General features: G+C 48.8%; 1 protein-coding gene across 7 annotated transcripts in view; it reads left to right on the top strand.

The window, feature by feature from the left end:
- FANCA (FA complementation group A) overlaps positions 1-13,962 on the top strand; it is a 61,486-nt gene that overhangs the window by 8,518 nt on the left and 39,006 nt on the right. For 5 of the 7 annotated variants that reach the window (XM_019412887.2, XM_053906785.1, XM_053906786.1 and 2 more), the window contains exons 6-14: positions 479-552; positions 4,447-4,556; positions 6,417-6,499; positions 6,982-7,015; positions 7,442-7,508; positions 9,065-9,177; positions 10,829-10,905; positions 11,192-11,333; positions 11,671-11,804. In XM_019412887.2, coding sequence (XP_019268432.2) covers positions 479-552; positions 4,447-4,556; positions 6,417-6,499; positions 6,982-7,015; positions 7,442-7,508; positions 9,065-9,177; positions 10,829-10,905; positions 11,192-11,333; positions 11,671-11,804 — 834 coding nt within the window. Of the gene's footprint in view, positions 1-478; positions 553-4,446; positions 4,557-6,416; positions 6,500-6,981; positions 7,016-7,441; positions 7,509-7,646; positions 8,249-9,064; positions 9,178-10,828; positions 10,906-11,191; positions 11,334-11,670; positions 11,805-12,257; positions 12,263-13,962 lie in introns of those variants that run through there. The other 2 variants (XM_053906788.1, XM_019412894.2) reach the window with 2 other exon arrangements.

Raw genomic sequence — 13,962 nt, 5'->3', positions numbered from 1 at the left:
TCCGAGCCGTCAGCATAGAGCCCGACGCCGGGCTCAGACTCCCGAACCGTGAGATCATGACCTGAACCAAAGTCAGACACTCAACCGACCGAGCCACCCAGATGCCCCTTAGTTTTATTTTTTTTAATATTTATTTTGAGAGAGAGCTTACGTGAGTGGGGGAGGGGCAGAGAGAGAGAAAGAGGGTCCCAAGCAGGGACTGACAGTGTGCTGTCAGTGTAGAGTCTGGTGTGGGGCTTGATTTCATGAACCTTGGGGTCGTGACCTGAGCCGAAATCAAGAGTCGGAAGCTTAACCGACTGAGCCCCCCGGGCGCCCCTGCTTGGTGAGTTAAGGCCAAAGTGGATCCAGTGTGTATCTTAGGGCGTGATTGTTACCCCGCTTTAGTTCTGCGTAGAGCACAGTGCTCAGGTACGCAGCCTGCACGTTGCGGGGAAGTGTGCGCGTGATGGACTCACAGTACGGTTTTTTTCTTTAGGGTTCTTTGTTGCTTGAGGTCGTGTGGCAGCTTCACATACAAAACGTTGTGAGCTTCCAAGAGCTGCTGGAAAGGTAGTGTACCGGCGATAATGTTACCTTAATATTACATGATTTATTTTTTGTAATCTAACCTGCTAATGAATTACTTATTTATATGTTAAAGCCAAAAATCACTGAAACTCTTCGTTATTTAAAGAGAACATTTGTTATGGTTAAAGTTGTTGTAATGCCCAGACTTGGTCATGTTTTCTTTTTTTTTTTTAATGTTTGTTTTTGGGAAAGTGCAGGCAGGGGAGGGCCAGAGAGAGGGGGGCAGAGGATCGGAAGTGGGCTCTGCGCTGACAGACTGACAGCAATGAACCTGACGTGGGGCTTGAATTCATGAACTGTGAGATCACGACCTGAGCCAAAGTCAGATGCTCAACTGACTGAAACCCCCAGGTGTCCTGGTAACGTTTTCTTTGTATGAGATATGTCATGTGATAATTTTTTTTTTAAGATTTTATTTTTAAGTAATGTTCACACCAAAGTGGGGCTTAAACTCATAACCCTGGCGTCAAGAGTTGCACGCTCTACCGTCTGAACCAGCCAGGTGCCCTTCTGATAAAATATTGTTAAAAATTATAAAAGAGTGGTGCCTTGGTGGCTCAGTTGGTTAAACGTCCGACTCTTGATTTTGAGTTCAGGTCGTGATCTTATGGTTCATGGGGTTGAGGCCTGTATTGGGCTCTGTGCTGGCAGTGCAGAACCTGCTTATGATTCTCTGTCTCCCTCTCCCTCTGCCCCTCCACTGCTCAAGCTTTCTCTGTCTCCCTCACAAAATAAATAAATAAACATTAAAAAAACCCCACAACTATTTGTAGAGGATACCATCTTGCATATAGAAAACTCTAAAGAATCCACACTGTCAAGTATTAGAGCTACTAAGCTGGTTTAGCAAGGTTGCAGGAAACAACATCAACATACAAGTCAATCGTGTGTTTATACAAGAACGGTGAACAATCTGAAAACAAAGTAATTCCATTAAAAAGAACATTGAAACGATTAAATTAGGAATAAAGTAAAAGAAGTGCAGGACTTGTATACTAGAAATTCTAAATCGTAATGGAGGGAAACAAAGACCTAAATAAATAGGCGTTTCATGTTCATGGATTGGAGCACTCAATGTTGTTAAGATGGCAGTACTCCTTCTCTACACTTCCTTGCAGTGATCTATACATTCACTATAATCTCCATCAAAATCTAGCCTGGCTTTTTTGCATACATTGACAAGCTGATTCTTTTTTTATTTTTTATTTTTTAAAATTTACAACCAAATTAGCATCTAGTGCAACAGTGATTTCAGGAGAGGATTCCTTAGTGCCCCTCACCCATTTAGCCCATCTCCTCTAGCACAACCCCTCCAGTAATTTTCAGTTCTCCATATTTATGAGTCTCTTCTGTTTTGTCCCCCTCTCTATTTTTATATTATTGTTTCCCTTCCCTTATGTTCATCTGTTTTGTCTCTTAAAGTCCTCATATGAGTGAAGTCATATGAGTTTTGTCTTTCTCTAATTTCACTTAGCATAATACCCTCCAGTTCCATCCACATGGTTGCAAATGGCAAGATTTCATTCTTTTTGATTGCTGAGTAATACTCCATTGTATATATATACCACATCTTTATTCATTCATCCATCGATGGACATTTGGGCTCTTTCCATACTTTGGCTATTGTCGATAGTGCTGCTATAAACACGGGGGTGTATATATCCCTTCGAAACAGCACACTCGTATCCCTTGGATAAATGCCTAGTAGTGCAATTGCTGGGTCGTAGGGTAGTTCTAGTTTTAGTTTTTCGAGGAACCTCCACACTGTTTTCCAGAGTGGCTATACCAGCTTGCATTCCCATGACAAGCTGATTCTGATTTTGATATGGAGGTACAAGGGACCCTGACTATCCAAAATTCCTTCAGAAAGAACAACAGTGTTGGGGAGTCACAGGTCCTGTCTGCAGAATTTACTATAAAGCTAGGCTGTGGTGCAGGCATAAGGATAGACCTAGAGTAATGGAATAGGATTTCCAGTCCGGACATAAACCCACACGTATATGTCAGGTGATTTTCGACAAGGGTGCCAAGACCATTGGACAGGGAAAAAATAGTCCGTTCAACAAGTGGTATTGGGACAACTGAACCTACACATGCAAAAGAATGAACTTGGATCCCTGCTTCACACAACATATAGCAATTAAGTCACGGTGCACCAAAGACCTAAACATAAGAGCTAAAGCCATAAAATTTCTAGAAGAAAATATAGGGTTATGTCTGCACGAGCTTAGATTAGGCAGTGGTTTCTTGGAAAAGATGCCTAAAATTCATGGTATAAAAGAAAATGTCGAGGAAAATTTGCTTCATCAAGTTTTAAAATTTTTGTGTGCAACATTCTTAAGACTGTTAAGACCGTGAAAAGACAACACCTAGAATGGGAGAAATTATTTGCAAATCCTGTATCTGATTATCTAGTATCTAGCGTAAAGAACTCTTATATCTCAACAGTAAAAAGACAATCCAATTAAAAATGGACCAAGGGTTTCAATAGACATTTGTCCGAAGAGCATACACGTAAGGCTAAGCACACGAAAAGATGCCAGATGTCGTTAGTCACCAGAGAAATGCAAGTCTGACTGGTGAGGACCCCTCCCACCACCCCACCCACTGCTTCTGCTTCTGGGTCCAGGCTCCAAATGGAGTTGTGCGTGCCTGATGCCCTCGATGACCACCATAGCTTCAAATCGCTGCTGTTTTGTTTTGTTTTTGATTATTTTACTCTAATTGAGCTTGCTTTGTACTCGATTAGTAGTAAGCTACTCCAAATAAACTTTTTTTTTGTTAAAGCTTATTTATATATTTTGAGAGAGAGCAAGCCAGTGGGCAGCACAGAGCCTGACATGGGCCTTGATCTCACGAGCTGTGAGATCATGATGTGAGCCAAAATCAAAAGTTGGACTCAACCGGGGCACCTGGGTGGCTCAGTAGGTTGGGCGTCCAACTTCAGCTCACGTCATGATCTGGAGGTTCGTGACTTCGAGCCCCGCATCAGACTCTGTGCTGACAGCTCAGAGCCTGGAGCCTGCTTCGGATTCTGTGTCTCCCTCTCTCTCAGCCCCTCCCCTGCTCATGCAATGTCTTTCTCTCTCTCTCAAAAATAAGTAATAAATGTTAAAAAAAAAAAAAAAAAAAATTAAAAAAAAAAAAAGAGTTGGACTGGGCTGAGCCATCCAGGTGCCCCTAAACTTTTTGAAAATGATTATTTAAAAACATTAAAAAAAAAATTTTTTTTTTTTTAATGTTTTTATTTTTGAGTGAGAGACCGACAGAACACGACTGGAGGAGGGGCAGAGAGAGAGGGAGACACAGAATCCAACGCAGGCTCCAGGCTCTGAGTTGTCAGCCCAGAGCCTGACGTGGGGCTCAAACTCACAATCCGCGAGATCGTGACCTGAACCGAAGGCAGACACTTAACTGACTGAGCCACCCAGGCACCGCTAAAAAAAATTTCTTTTTTTTTGCCCCTAAAACTTTTTTAATGTTTATTTATTTTTGAGAGAGAGAGAGTATGAGCAGGGGAAGGGCAGAGAGAGAGGGAGACACAGAATCCGAAGGAGGCTCCAGGATCTCAGTTGTCAGCACAGAGCCTAACACGGGGCTTGAACTCAACCAGCTGTCAGATCATGACCTGAACCAAAGTCAGATGCCTAACCGACTGAGCCACCGGGTGCCCCGAAAATGATCATTTTTAATGTCAGTAGCAGCTGTTCCGATACCCCGTGTACGTCAGCTGGGCTTGTTGTGACTTCTGGGAATAGCTCACGTGGTCGCCAGATCGTTCTCTGTGCCCCAGCTTCTGAGTGAAGTGACCGGGGAAGAAAACGGCCTGGTGGATATCGAGGGATGGTGAGCACATGGTGTGTGCTTTGTCCCTAGTCATGCTGACACGCAGGCCACAGTGGCGTGGCTCTTTAGGAACCTGTGCCTTCTGTGTGAGGAAATGGAAGCATCTCTGTACAGTGACATCGCCAGTGCTATGCTTTCTGGTAAGTTCACAACAGGGGCAGGTTCACGGATAAACTTTAAGTCAGCGGGAATGCTTTTTGCTGTGACAGTCTGTGGGAAACAGGACAGCCCCGCACCCCTGGCATGGGAATCCGGAAAAACAGTCCATTCGCCGAGTGGTATTGGGACAAGTGGCCACACGCGTGAAGTTGGAGCCCTGCTTCACACAACATGGGGTAATTAAGTCACAGTGCACCAACGACCTAGAAGAAAATCTAGGGCTACCACCGCGTGAGACCGTCTCCACCCAGGCCTCCTGCCTGGGTTTGCTCGTGTTTGAATTTTGTGGAGGTTTCACCAAGTCCGTCTGTTGACCCGCTGTGTCGGGGGCCGGTGGCTACTGTGTTTAAAATACGCAGATTACGATCTGCCAGACCAGGAGCTACAAGGCCACCACACGGGGTCTGCAGGGAGCTCCCTCAGCCCCTCAGCTCCCATTCCGGAGAGACGAACACCTCCGGGGCCCTGTCGATTGGAGGTGCAGCCTCAGTGTGCTCACAGAAAGGAAGTCAAGTCACGGAAATTGTTGCTTTCGGATCCCAGAAAAGGAGAGCTGCAGTTAGCTAGGGAAGTTCACAAGCGAGCAGGAGACAGGGTACGAGTGCCCGTTACTTGTGGGGTGATTGGACCTGAGGTCACCAACTTTTTATGGGCTCAACTCTAAGTGGTTATTATTTTTTTAATGTTTATTTTTGAGAAAGAGCCCATGCAGAGGAGGGGCAGAGAGAGAGAGGCAGAATCCCAAGGAGACTGCGCCGTCAGAACAGGGCCCGGTGTGGGGTTTGGACTCACAAACTGAGAGATCGTGACCTGAGCCCAAGTCAGACACTTAACCGCCTGAGTCACCCTGGCGTCCCCTAAGTAGCCGTTTCAAAAGGTGCCCTGGAAAAGCAAAGCAGGAAGTGTGGCAGGCATGCTAAGCTCACGGCCTGATCTAATCATCATCCGACCCTGGGTGAGAGCAGGGGCGCCATGCTGTCCATTGCCTGGACAGTAGCTCGGAGTGGCAGTTTTCTTGTCACACTTGTCTTTTTCTGGGTGTCTTTCCCTTTGGGTGGGCCCTGTCCTAGGCTGCTCTCTGAGCCAGCAGAGCCTTGCCGTTGTCAGTAATTCTGAGGAATGAAATCTCCAAATAAGCAACATATTAGATGAGAAGTAGAATGTTCCACACAGGTAGCTTGTGAATTTTTTTTTACGTCACAAAAGATATGTTCCTTTTTCCTAAAGCTTTCGTGGTGATGGATGTGAGCTCCTTGTGATTCCTGAATCCTATAGTCTGGGCTCAGAGAATTTAAATTGAAGATTAGACAAAATATTTTTGATTTCAGTCCTTTAATTTTATCAGAACTTATGGGTCCATTTCCTGCCCCATTCTCCTGAATGTAATGCTTCTGGGTCTTCCTGGAACAGTCCTTATATTTTGGGGTAGGAGATTGGCTGGAGAGATAATCCACATGAAACCCTTAGATGGTTTTTTTTTTTTAATTTTTAAGTAATCCCTACACCCAATGTGGGGGTCAGACTCAACAACCCCGAGAGCAAGAGTCACCTGCTGTACTGACTGAGCCAGCGAGATGTCCCAGATGCTACTTTTTTGTTTAAGAGTAAAATCCTTTCCATAAACTTGATGGATGATAAGAATTTCCCTTTCAAATAGAGTGGCAAAGAGCACAGTCTGGTTCAGGAAGGGTTTTGTGGGTTGGGCTGGTGAATGCTTGTGTGTGGGGTGACGCCTCCTGTGGGTCCTCATCCTCCAGACCCTGGAAAGTGGATTCTCTGTGTCATCCACAGCTATTTGAAGATTGCAGTGCGTTGACGTTTTTGGGTTTTGTGGCTTTCAGATCTTGTGCAAATGTTTGTTTTGAGAGGATTTCAGAAAAACTCGGATCTCAGAAGAAATGTGGAGCCTGAACAGATGGGCCAGGTAGGAGGAAAAGTGATATGAAGAGTTGGGAATCGGTTCGTTATGGGAATGCAAGTTTCTGGACAAGCGGCTAATATCTGACTGACCCACGTTATAGTGTATAAGCTTTGATGGGGGAATCTTGTTTTCGTGAGGTGCTCCGTGAGTGATGTTACTCCCTCATCCAGCTCTTGAGGGTGAAGGCCTTCACGAGAGCCCAGAATCTAGCTTGTGCTTTCGGACGAGAGGGAAGGGAGAACTTTCCACCGGCAGAGCTCTGCCAACCCTCTGAGCCAGGGGCTGTGGGAGGCCAGCAGGCTTCGGGCCAGGGTCCCAGGGAGCATGATGGATGCTTCCAGAAAGTCTGCCCTTTCACTGTCAGGGTCTCCCCAGCGTTGGGGTGCTGTCTAGGATGCACTTTCTCATTTTGCTGTAGAGCGACCGGTCTTCTTGTGTGATACGCATATGTGATTAACGGTGACTTCTGTCTTGTGCTTTGACAGCTCGCGTTTGTTGTACTTCAGAGAATGCTGATCTGTGAGTCACCTGCTCCTGCCCCAGCCTGTCCATGAGTTCGTTTGCTTATTAGGAATTCTCAAGGTTTCCTGCCTTTGCATTTCAAGTACTTCACCTGAACTGACCCTCTACGGTCTCTCCTGGCTTTGCACTTAATCTCCAGAGCTACAAATGACAACCAGTGTAACGGTTAATTAGGGAAGCCTTTTATTGTCTATGTGTTTTGATTGATTTAAAAGGCTTACGTCTCGGGTACCACTGGGATGCGTGGGGAGGACTTGTGCCATGTGGGGACCTAGGAGGCCTCGGCGGTCTGTTATCTGGAGGTGGGGGAGGTTTCTCCAAAGATGCATTACCTGACTCGTCCACTAGTACTGGTTGGGGGTCGTTTTTGATGGATTGTGGCGGTGAGCTGATGTGTTTTCTGTTCCCACCATCTGTCCTCAGTCGCTCTCGAGGCTTTGGCCGCTGGCATGCAGGATGGGTCCCCACAGCACAAGGTGGTGAAGTGCTGGTAAGTCCTGGGAGCAGGCCTGCTGGGTGTGCTCAGGGGATAGTGCCTATTGCCTTAAAGGTCCTGGGTATTTGAAACAGTCCCGAAGGATCAACATCTGGTTCCTGAACACGTTCTCTGCCGTTGTGACGACATCAGGTGAGGACGACCGCTGGAAAGCGCTAGAAACCCTCTGGTCCGCCTGCTCCCTCTCAAGATTCCCCCTTTCTTCGGGAATCCTCCATCACCTGGTCTGAGCCCGGATCCCTGAGGGTCGTGGCGGGCGGTAGGACACTCCTGGAGCGACCTTCTCACTGCCTCGGCTCTCCCCTCGTGCCTCCCTGCCCATGCCCTCTGGCCACCAAACCCTCGGTGCGCCCTGAAGCCGGCACTCACGTTCACCCGTGGTCGGGATTTGCCACGTTAGCCTTCTCGCTGCGTGGCTCTCTGGTAGTTCACGTTGAGGAGTGGTTGTTGGGGTGTCTGGGTTTGCTTCAAAGTAATGTGGGATGAGGCCAGCCCGGAAGTCGGTTCTTTCCTGGGAAACCAGGAGAGTTTTCCAGCATTCCCAGGCCTTGGGAAACCCTCTGTTCTTTCATTGTTTGGCTCCTGATTGCCTGTTCTCCAGTAATTCTCGTGACCCTCCGACATGCTGTGTCATTCAGTGCTTAAACTCTGTACAACCAACACTGCTTTGCTTTCTGCATTTTCTGCTTTTATAACACGCCTGACTGGATTGCTCAGATTCCTGTCCCGAGAGTTAGGTAATGACTGTTGATATGTTTGTTTCTTTTTAAGTTTCTTAATTAGTTGCCAGTGTTGACGATAAAAGCAGACCCCTCTCCCTCCCCGGTCCGGGCGGCCAGGCTTCCTGGCACACGGGGGTTTGCATCCCAGTCTGGCCCTCGGGAAGGCCACCCCTTCTGCTCGGTGTCTCCTCGTTGCTTGCGTGACTGGGGCTGGTCTTCCGCCTGAGAAGCTGGCTACGGCTGTCAGCAGCTCTGACGCTGGCACAGTGAATTGCCCTCAGGGCTCCACTGTCAGGCAGCCCCATCACCCGTTGTCCCTCCTGACCTGTCAGTGACGTCCCTTGCCCGCTGCTCTTCCTTCCTTGTGTCATGAGGCTTCATCAGCTTCGGGAAACATTGCTGCATCTGAATGTCTGTGTGCCAGGCACTCTGCACAAGCCTGGCCAAGGCCCTGCTGGCCCCTGGTTCCCATTTCACAGATGGGGAGGCTGAGGCCTTGTAACATTTGCAGATTGCTGTGCACTGACCCAGACTTGCGGAGGTCATTCCGATCCCTTTCTGGCTTTTCTGCTCTATGGGCGGTCCCTTTCTTAGTAGACCCACACTTCTCCAGACTCCCATTTCGAGTCTGTGGCACAGCGGCCTGGCAGAGTGAACGTTTCAGGGTTCTGGAAAGGGCGAGCCTTTGCGCCCCCTGAGCTGAGAGTTGGGGGCCTCGAGGTCCGTGCAGCCTTGCTGGACAGAAGTAGCCTTTGATGAGCTGTTGGCACGGCCGGGACCCTGGAGGGCCCCTCTTTTGCTGAGCGCCTCTGAATGTTGTGTTTGCAGGTTTGGCGTGTTCTGTGGACACACATATGACAGAATGATTTCGACAGATTCTCCTAAGAGATTTTTCAGTCATACTCTGACTCAGGTGCTAACCCACAAGCCTGTGCTGAGAGGTAGGTTCCAGAGCCCAGGTTGTTTGGCTCCCGATGGGAGCTTGGGCCCAGATGGCAGGACTCTGAGACGGCTCAAGAGCATGAGGACACGTTATCATCGAATGTCTTCATTTGAAAGTTACACATGCTCATTAAAAAAGCTCAGTACTAACAAAGTACGGGAAGGAGAACTGTCACCCGTCAGCCATATTGTCACCACAATAGAAATATCTTTAACGCAAAACTTTTCTTGTGGTCTTTTCTCAGTAGATCATGAAAATCTAGTTATCAGAGTGAATTACTAGGTTTTGTTTTAATAAATCATATAAGCATTTTCTTATGCACAGTTGATCCTTGAATGATCTGGGGTTAGGGACCCTGACCCCATGTGCAGTGGAAAATCTGCATATAGCTTTTGACTTTTCAGAACTTAACTCTTAACAGCCTACTGTTGACCAAAGCCTTAGAGGTAACAGAAACAGTTGATTAACACAGATTTTGTACGGTACATGTGTTATGTACTGTGTTCTTATGGTAAAGTAAGCTGGAGGAAATAATATTCAGACATCATGAGAGAGTAAATGTACGGTATTACGCTGTATTTATCAGGAAAAAACTGCATGTAAGTGGACCCACACACTTTTCAAATCCGTGCTGCTCAAGATTCAGTTGTAATTACATGCTGCTGCTTTTTTTTTTTTTTTTTTTTTTTTTGAGAGAGAGAGAGCGAGTGCGTGTGTGGGATGGGCAGGGAGAGAGGGAGACAGGGAATCCCAGGCAGGTTTCACAGTGTCAGTGCAAAGCCTGACGTACGGCTGATCCCACCACCCTGGGATCATGACCTGAGCTGAAATCAAGAGTTGGAGCCCCCCAGGCCCCTATATGCTTTTCTTAAAAGTGGTTAACGGCATATCATCCTCCAATGGGTGTCCTGTGGTTGGTGTCACCATCTGTTCGGTGACAGTGTTTGCAATTTTCACTGGTACTCAGGAGGTGAAAATGAAAACCTTGCCCAGTAGGCTTTCTCTATGTGCAGCGGTGTGTCCTGGGGGGGGGGGGGGGGGAAGGGTTCCTCCAGCAGCAGTGTGTCCTGGGGGGACGGGAGAGGTCTTCCAGCAGCAGTATGTCCGGGGGGGGGGGGGGGCAGGGGGGGGTTCTTCCAGCAGCATGTGTCCTTGGTGGGGGGAGGGGTTCTTCCAGCAGCAGTATGTCCTTGGGGGGGGGCAGGGGTGTTCCTCCAGCAGCGGCGTGTCCAGGGGGGGAGGGGGGTTCCTCCCGCAGTGGTGTGTCCTCGGGGGAGGTCCTGCCCCAGGGAGGGATGCAGGGATGTTTCCAGCAGGTGCTGTGTTATACTTTCTGAAGGGCCTGCTCCAGTCAGCTACCCTTTCAACAGTGTCCTCGGTGATTGCTTAACAACACAGGGTGTAGAAGGAGCAAAGTTAAAATGTAACTAATGGATTAGAAAACATAGCAGATATGATGAAGATTACCGGCAGGGAGCTGGGCCAAAGATACAAGCATTTGATAGAAAATGGGGAAAACAGGGAAATGGTGACCTCAGGTAATAATTGAAAAATGCAGATTAAACCAGGTTTTTTTGACATTGAGCCAAGGCACAGCTTTTCATGATTACTGACTTGACCTCTTTGTCTCTTCTCATTCTTGAATGAAGTTTCTGATGCTGTTCAGATGCAGAAAGAGTGGAGCTTTGCGAAGACCCACCCTCTGCTCACCGGCCTGTACCGCAGGGTGGGTGTCGCCGCGCTCAGACCTGATGCCCCCTGCGCCAGGAGGCACTGCTGCCGCGAGCCTCTGTGGCTCCCAGCCCGGGGAGAGAGGCCAGGGGGCTCCGTGGGCCCCACCATCCACACCTGGACCCCAGGGGGCCCCGAGACCGGACGTCTCGCTTGGGCAGAGCACCTCCTCACCTGCCCACACGTGTCGCCGTGTCGACCCCACGTCGTGTCCGACGGGAAGTGGGACGGAGCTGAGGCCCCACCGCCTGACACGCGGCTTGTTTGGACACTCCTTTCAGCTCTTCACGATGCTAAGTCCAGAGGAGCTAGTTGGCCATTTGCAGGAAGTTCTGGAAACACACGAGGTGAACTGGCAGCATGTGCTCTCCTGTGTGTCCACACTGGTGATCTGCTTACCCGAGGCGCAGCAGCTGGTTAAAGGTGCACCCGGGTGGGAGCCGTGCGCTGCGTGTGCGTGCGTGTCCTGTGGTTTGTGGGTGAGCCTGTCCGTGGAATGCGGGCTCCACTCACCGGCCTCGATGGCGCCCTGTGTCTTTTTGTCTGTGCCCTTGGTCCGCCTCCCGTGGTGGCGATCTGCTTTCTACAGCCTCCCGTGATCAGTGTTTGGCTCTTGGGGTCACTCGTTACCCAGGCTCTTGAACTGGGCACTGCGCGTGCGTGTTCTCCTGACTGCCGTGCCCTATCCCTGGTGGGACGTCCGCGTTTTCTTTGCCGATGCCCTTGTCTGCCAAGTGTGACTGTGGTCGTTCCCTCCTAGATTGGGTGGCCCGATTGCTGGCCCGTGCGTTCGAGAACTGCGACCTGGACAGCATGGTCACTGCGTTCCTGGTTGTGCGTCAGGCTGCGCTGGAGGGCCCGTCTGTGTTCCCGTCCTATGCAGACTGGTTCCAGGTGAGCTGCCCCCCAGCAGCCACTGGTGGGTCTCTGACTCGCCGTCCTAGGAACAGACGCACTCTGTGGGTCAGGTCTGTTCCTCTCCCCGCCCTCCCCCCGCCGGAGCCCCGTGCTGCTCTGTCTGGGCTTTGCTCCCTCCTCTCATGGCCTCCTTGCCTGCCCAGTCAGGTCTCCGAGCACGGGAGTGCGGTCAGGAAACCAGGAAAACAAATGTGCCCGCTGCTCTTGGCACAGTGTGCTCATCCCAGAAGGGTGCCCCTCACCTTCTGCGGGGTCTTCTCTTTGTTTCCACCACATCTGTGCAGCTGTGCACGGCCTGCCGAGTCTCGCCTCTGAGAAAGCTTCTTCCAGACATCAACTTTGAAGGTTGGGTGTGTGTAAATCTGTCATTTAAAAGGCTATCTAATTTGGACGCCTGCGTGGCTCAGTCAGTTAAGTGTCTGACTTCAGCTCAGGTCATGATCTCAAGGTTCGTGAGTTCAAGCTCCACTTCGGATGAGCTCACGCCCTGGGTGAGCCCCGCTTCTCTCTCTACCCCTCCCTTACTTGCACCCCCTCCCCCCCCAAAAAAAAAGCTATCTCATTCTTTGTTGAGGTTTTGGGTTTTCTTGCCGTGCTGCCTGGGTGGTGTAGTTGGTGGTGGTTTGTGGGGAGCCCATCTTCCTCCAGTTCTGAGCATTAGCTGCATCTGCACAGACACCCGGAGAGCCTGGCTTGGCCCCTGCCTGGGGCATTGGTACAGCACGGTGGTTGTGGGGTTCTTTCTTTGTTCTTTTATTCCTTGGAGCTGATTCCGGTCAGCCCTGTGCTCCCCCAGCAGTGGGCTGTCGGCCCAGGAGCACCCACGGGACGCACATGGGGCTGTTGGCAGTGTCCACAGCCAGGGGACCCTTTGTGGTCACACTGGCCTGTTTCCTGTGTCTGCTGTGCCTAGGTGATTCGGTCACAACCAGGTATCCCCTGGCCTGGGTTTTGCCCACTTCTCAGGACAACACATGGACAGAAATGCTTGGGAAGTGCTGTGTTGATTGTGTGTTTTTTGTTTTTTTGTTTTGTTTTTCCTTTTACCTTTTAAATCAAGTTTATGGAGATCGAATTTACATAAAATGTACCCAATTTAGGTGAATGCTTGTGCGAGTTTGACAGATGTTTAAGTGTACGTTCAGTGTTTAAAGATCTGTTTTAATCTTTATTTTCAAGAGTGTTAATGTAAATAGGCCAATGTGATGATTTTAAATTTGAGCCCTTTGGGGTCCTGAATTACGGTTCTTAGCTCATCATGGTATGTACTTAGATGTAATTTTTCTAATGAAAAAAACTTTTTTCTCTGAAGTGACACTAAATGCTGTTGTAACCCCAGATTCGGAGGTGTGCGTGTTATTTTAGGTACTTGACATAAACACTTCGAATAAGCTGTGGGTCTCCTCTGGTGGCTTTTTTTTTTTTAATTTTTTAATTTTTTTACTTGTTTCTTTATGTATTTATTTAGAGAACATCTTCGAGCAGGGAACAGGCAGAGAGAGAGAGAGAGAGAGCGAGAGGGAGAGAATTCCAAGCAGGCTCCACACTGTCAGCATGGAGCCCCATGTGGAACTCAAACCCTCGAACTATGAGATCATGACCTAAGCCAAAATCAAGAGTCAGACGCTCAAGTGACTGAGTGGTAGCTTTTTATTCCTGTTTCCAGGGTGTCATTGAGGCTCACTCTTGATTTGAACGGATGTTGCCGAGGGTCGGTAACCCTTCTGTGTAGACAGACACCTTAGAGGAGGGAGTTGGTGGCCCTGTACTTGGGTGGGAGCTGAATGGTGATGTGGGGGCAGTCCTCAACGGACTCAGCCCTCAGGCACCTCTGTTTCCTAAATTCCACATATGGGTGAAATCAGATGGTATTTGTCTTTTCTGACTGACTTATTTTGCTTAGGATAATACGTTCTAGCTCCATCCACGTCTTTGCAAACGGCAGGATTTCATTCTTTTTGATGCTTCAGTAATGTTTACGGTGTATGTACCACATCTTTATCCACTCATCAGTCAGTGGACGTCTGGGCTCTTTCCATAATGGCTGTTGTAGATAATGCTACTGTAAACATTGGCGTGCACGTACCCCTTTGAATGAGTATTTTTGTAGCCTTTGGATAAATAACCTAGTTGT

The sequence above is a fragment of the Panthera pardus genome, unplaced genomic scaffold (assembly GCF_024362965.1).
Source record: "Panthera pardus isolate Hobbes unplaced genomic scaffold, ASM2436296v1 HiC_scaffold_19, whole genome shotgun sequence".
NCBI classification, from domain to species: domain Eukaryota; kingdom Metazoa; phylum Chordata; class Mammalia; order Carnivora; family Felidae; genus Panthera; species Panthera pardus.
This window is presented reverse-complemented; position numbering and strand designations above follow the sequence as displayed.